General features: G+C 47.9%; 1 protein-coding gene across 8 annotated transcripts in view; it reads right to left on the reverse strand.

Moving 5' to 3' along the window:
• Nucleotides 1-6,000, reverse strand: part of MYO5A (myosin VA) — a 97,016-nt gene extending 91,016 nt beyond the window's left edge. For all 8 annotated transcript variants that reach the window (XM_063412361.1, XM_063412359.1, XM_063412357.1 and 5 more), the window contains exon 1: nucleotides 5,838-6,000. In XM_063412361.1, the coding sequence (XP_063268431.1) occupies nucleotides 5,838-5,864 (27 nt within the window). In that variant the 5' untranslated portion in view covers nucleotides 5,865-6,000. The remainder of the gene's footprint in view (nucleotides 1-5,837) is intronic.

The following is a 6,000-nucleotide window of genomic DNA, read 5'->3' on the forward strand; positions in this document are numbered from 1 at the left end:
GACAATTTCGGGGGGATCCCACTAATAATCCACTAATATTACCAGGTAAATGTTTTAACACGATACTCAAAGAATTGAAGAAACAAGACCAATTATTATAAGTGGAACCTTCACAGTTCTTTACATGTAACAAAGAACTCACACAACTTTCAAGATTAGGTCTACAGAAAAAAAATAAAATAAAGAGCAGCTTCAAATATAAAGCTATTATCACCCCTCCCCAAAAGTAGCTCTGAAGGATGCTACCCTTTCAGTGTTCATTAGGACTACAGGATGCACCCTCCCAAAAGCTATCTGTGGGCTGTGAGAAGCTTTCACAAACAGCTTGGTCTCTCTTTGGCCCCACCAGGGTGGCACCATCTCCTCCAGACACACTCAGCATCCAGGGGAGCAGCTCTGGTGCAGAGGGGGCTCCAACTCAAACCATGGCTTGCTTTGCTTCCCAAGGCTCAGTTTATTTTACCAAGAGATTGCTGACATCTCACAAAACTGCTGTTGGAAAGCCAAGAGCTTTCTCAATTTCTTCAGCTGCTGTGGCTGACATCTGACTACAGAGAACAGGGTTTTTTACAAAAACATAATAAAATGTCGGGGTTAGGTTAAACCAAGTATTGTTGGACTGCTGGGTAATAATATCCTCAGCACCCTCAGTTTAAACAGGAATAAAATGGGTGCTCACCACCGTGACCTGCCACTGGCAGAGCTGCCATCGTGTCCATTGCAGTGACACAGCAGGTCCCACAAGCAGAGAAGGAACTGGAATATTCCCTGTTCCCCTACTGGGTTAGGTTTTCAGAAGAGGCACAGTTATAAGGTATCCTGTGAAGGCTCTGCCATGCTCAGGTGCAATCCCTTGACAGTTCAGGTTTGATTCTGCAAGAGCCTCTCTGCTCTGAGCTGTGCCCCTGCAGGCAGAGCAGGAGGCACAGGCTGTGCCTGAACCACTCCCATCTCTGCACTGAGGGGCACCAGGGCTCTGGAAGGACCAAGCAGTCACCTACTGAGACACCTGGTTACTACAGAACACTTAGATCAGCCCCAACAGTTTTGTTGCAAATTGTGGAACACGTAAAAATTTTCCTAAGGATATTCTCTGATGTTTGATCTTTGTATACTTTCAAGCCTAATCAATAGGAAAGGAGCTTCAATCTGTGAAACAGATAGCAGCTAGCAAGCTCGAAGTGATGGCCGGGTGTTTGAAAGACAAAGTATTTGTTGGTAGAATTGCCTCGTTAAGGTTTAGTGCTTGTCATGCTTCAGTGACCCCAGGGAGGTTAACAGAGCTTGGGAAGAAGGACACTGACACTGGACACACAGAATGCAGAATTTAGGGGCCACAAGGACATGTAACAGAGCCCCCAGACAAGGAAGAAACTAATAAAGCCAACTCAAGCAACTGTGCAGAATCAATTCTGACTGGGTAAAAGGGAATTCCAGCAGGGGTGGATGCTGACCACCAGCACACAGCCACCAACCCAGCAAATCACCAACCCAAAAGAAGAGAAAGACTGAGCATGCAATTAGCATGAGAGGCAAGAGAATCATTAACCCACAGAAGACAGAACACTAATTAATAAGGGAACTAGGTAACTTGTAGCCAATGAACATTAACGCCTCTGTTTGCTAAACTGTATAACTAGTGAGAAGTTTTGGCAGTCGTGGTGCTGGCTTTGTGGATTTGCCACCCAGCACCCCTTTCTCTGCAGAACTGTAACTGTATTTGACTTATTTAAAGTCAAATATCTCAACTCTGTGTGTGGATTGGCCTCTTGCACACTGGGTGAAAGAATCTCCTTTAAAACAACAGTCTGCAAAGCAATATACAGGACTATATAATTACAGCAGCTTTTTTTAAATCCCAAGAAAAGCCCATTAACAGGCACAGCAATTTTGAAATAGTCACATTTTCTCTCTTACGCTCAGGTTGTTTTTTGCTGCATTTCCCTCCCCACGTAGCACTAACATGCCCAAGCAGAGCCATCACTGTGTCAGAATCTGCTGTTTGCTATATTTGCTTGCGAGGACCCAGCACAGCCAAAGGAGGAGACCAAGCATTGTAACACCCCTGGCTTCACCCCCAGAGCAGCTGCAGACTGCCACGGGAAACCAAGAAAGGGCCACTTGCAACGCTGGGGACAGCACAAGCAGCTTTTGTTCTCTGCAGTTTCCTCTGACACTTCCCCAACTCAATTTATTGCTCATAAACCCTCAAACTGAACCATTTCAATGTCAGCTACTGAGATCAGCTTGCCCAGGCCATGCTCTCCAGTGAAAACTGATTACTGATTCCTCCGTGTTCTAAGCAACATTTCCACTCACTAGAACTGAAATTGGATTAGGCCCCACGTTAGGACCAAGCTAGCTGGAGCTGGCTCCCCCTCATCTCAAAGATAATGGAAAGGGAGGAGCACACTGGTAGCAGCAAGAATGAAAATAAATGAATGTCTGACTGAATGGATAAGTAAATAAATCAGTGCACTGTACACAGCCATACAGAAGGTAAACAGACATCCCGAGAGGGCAAAGCAGCATGCTCTAGGAAAGCACAGCATGAAAGAGAAACAACTCAGACCCAGGGAAAAATAGATGGAAACAGAGAACAAAAATGTCACCTCTTCACTCAGATTTTCAAAGAGGCAGCAAAAACAGTGTCTGATCTGTTTTGTTGATTTCTGTGTACAGGCGAGAAGAGCACGTGTTGGGGCTTGGGTTCACACCCCTGAAACTCAGGAAGGTGACTTGGCAACACCAAACACAGCAGTGCCAGCAGGGCAGTCAGATGAGTTCCAATTCTAGGCAGAGCATTCTCCCTCGTTCTTAATTTCCACAGAAATCAAATTACACTTAACAAAAGCCAGTACATGGCCTAGATTGTCCCTATCAATTTTTATGGGTCAGCAGAGGTAGGTATGTATCTGTTGTTGGTCAACAATTACTGAAGTGCTGAAATGGAACAGTGCATCTCCCAGTGGGGCTACAACGACCCAGGAACCACACCAGGATTCTCCTAAGCTTGTCTGCAAACTCAAAGAACCAAAACTTTCAGAAATGAACTTACAGCAAGACCACCAACCTGCTAGTGATATATATCCAACAGAACAAGGCTCAAAAGCATAACGTTTTTAGTAAGAATGCCTGAGATATAATTCATGGAACAGATTTAAGCTGCTTCACGCCAAAATTGAAGCTAATGCTCTCAAGCAGAGTCTGAATTTGCAGTGTCACTGGGCACAGGAATACAAAGTTTCCAGTGGGCATGGTTTGGGCTCAGTGCTCACAACTGGTTTGTGAGTGCACTTGAGCCCTTTAATTTCACTTAAATCCGAATTTCTGTATTAACTACAACCACGTCCAACTCCAAGGCTGGCTATATAGCCACCAAATTTAGAAACACATCTGGATGAATCAAAGCAATAGGGCTTTCACAGGAGTGACATGACTTCCTCAAAAAATCTGTATCACTGGTTTCTAACAAAAAATCATTTAGCTTGGAAAAATAAGAGTTTCTTTCAGCTATTTCAATATGTGGTTGGGATAGTGGCTGCTGTTTTTATATTGGTATGCAGAGAACCCGAATTTGAAGGGATAACATACTAGCAAAGATGGATACACTGGAGCATACAGCAGAGAGCCCCACTTCCACCACCCCCAGCTGGAAATAAGTCTGTTCTGCCATTCTCAGACAGCGTCTGAAGAAATGCTGACAACTTCTTTGGAACACTGGCCATCCAGTCATTAACACAACTTTACCAACCGTTGTTTGAACTTACAGCAACACAGCCTCCTGAACAACACAGGGGAGCTGGGACGGGGGCATCCATCCCATGGGAGAGGGTAAGAGACCTGCCTGTGCTCCAGGGCACACACACAGCAGCAACGATGTGCTGAAAATCCATCCCTGACCCTGCTTGCCAGTAAAATATCTATGCCAACACCGTATGATAAGAGCTGATACTACACTGGAAGCTCTGGTACTTTAAGCAGCTGCCCTGAATGATAATCTCGGCTCATCAGTTAAAAAAGATGTGAAACTCACTCTTTCTGTGCCTACATATATCTCTAAAGAGGACAAGAACAGCCTGTGGTGTGAGAATGAAGCACAATCTCACTGGCCTGCATCACCCAGCGAGTCCCTACTGCAGGATCATCCCTGCACTTGTCTGACTCTGTGTTTGCTCTTTTTACCTCAGCATGCTTTGACCTTAAATCCATTATTTATGTTACCTAATCAAGGATGAGATGCTGAATGCTATTCAGGCAGCATGCTGCCATTACTTGAGGAAAAAGCCAGCAGAGAGGGGAGACAGCAGAGTCTCTCTTGAGCACCCTGCAGGTTTCCTACCCTGGCCTGCCCAACGCTGAGCCAGGCCCTCCTCAGGAATTATAAGGGGCCTTGAGCTTTCCACTGTAGCACAGTTCCAAGACAACAGCACACCCACATTTTTGGAACAGCTTCTGACCAAAGGATTCAGCCACTCAGTGAAGAGAATTCAAGGTCAGATGAAGTTGGAAATAAAAAAAAAAAAAAAAAAGAAAAAAAGAAAAAAAAAAGAAAAAGCAAGTATTCTGATCCAGACTTTATGAGACATTTTAATTCCATAAGAAGAATATTGACAGAGAGAGAGAAATTAAAACCACATTTCTAAAATAACTCCTTACACAGACAAGGTCTGTTGGGTGCCTGGAAACAACTGCAGTACCAGAGCTCTCTTGACCAGAATGGTAAATTCCATCCCTTTGGGACAGTTCGAAGAGATATTCTTGTATGAGATACACAACACCAAGGTGTGCCATATCACTAATGAGTTTAGTACTCTTTGGGGGTGCTCCTCACCTCTCACACTCCATCTCTCCACACAAACACACTCTCAAACACAGGCACACAGTCCCTGCTGAAGGGACTGGCCGGTTTGATTTGTCCTGATGCACAGTCACTGTGCTGTCCCACCACTCCTCAGTGGGAGAACTCTACAAATAAAGTGACCTATTCATGTCAAAACAAAAAGCCTGTTCCCTTTCCTTCCTTGCAGAGTGCTAGACTGGGGATAATTCTGGAGTATTTCACTAAGTGGCTCAAGGATCTAGATGGCGTGGCTTTCCTACCAACACTCTTTGACTGTGCAAGCCTTTTGAAAGTAGCATTTGGAGTTTCCATGTTGTACTGCCCTGCTCAACAATTCCAGTAACCCCTGTCATCCCTTCTGCCCTTAAAGACCTGTTGTCTGTCATTTTTTTCAGATTTATGCACTAGCTCAAGGCAGACCAATGAAAACAGTGCATTGCTAGGGGTGAAAACAACCATTTCCACATCTCAGTTTGCAGGCTTTGCCCTCAAGATGCACAGGACAGTAACTGTGTGCAGGCAGAAGCTGACGAGCTACTAACGCACAAGACTAAAAAGATTAGAAAATGTCTGATTGAAGAGCATATGAGAGTCACGCTGCGCATCGCTGCTGACTGCAGGGCTTCTGAACGACCGCCAGAAGAATATAATCCCAAGGTGCAGTGTCACCAAAAAGCGTGGCTGGGGATCAGGGCGCCCATGCCGTAGGAGCCATTTCTCCCGAGGAGCGGGCCGGAGCTCCCGCGGGCGATAACCGCGCTGCCCCCGCACCCCGGCGGGGCGGGCGGGCGGCTCCGCGGGCCCGGGGCGCCGAGCGCCTCCTGCGCGGCGGGGCCGGCGCTGCCCGGCGGCGGGAGCGGCTCCCCGCGCCCGCCGGGATGCGGACCCGGCCGGGGCTCCGCCGGGGCTCCCCCGGGGCCGGGGACGGCAGCGCCGGCCCCCGCCCGCGCCCCGGCCGCTCCCCCGCCCCGCGGCCCCGGCCCCGCAGCCCTACCTTGGTGTACAGCTCCGAGGCTGCCATGGCGCAGCGCAGGGCGGGCGGCCCCTCTGCGGCAGCCCGGCGGCGGGAGGCGGGCGGGAGGAGGAGGAGGAGGAGGAGGTGGAGGAGGAGGAGGATGCTCAGGCGGCGGCCCGCGCCATGTTGCTGCTACCTGGCG

The sequence above is a fragment of the Prinia subflava genome, chromosome 15 (genome assembly GCF_021018805.1).
Source record: "Prinia subflava isolate CZ2003 ecotype Zambia chromosome 15, Cam_Psub_1.2, whole genome shotgun sequence".
Lineage (NCBI taxonomy): Eukaryota > Metazoa > Chordata > Aves > Passeriformes > Cisticolidae > Prinia > Prinia subflava.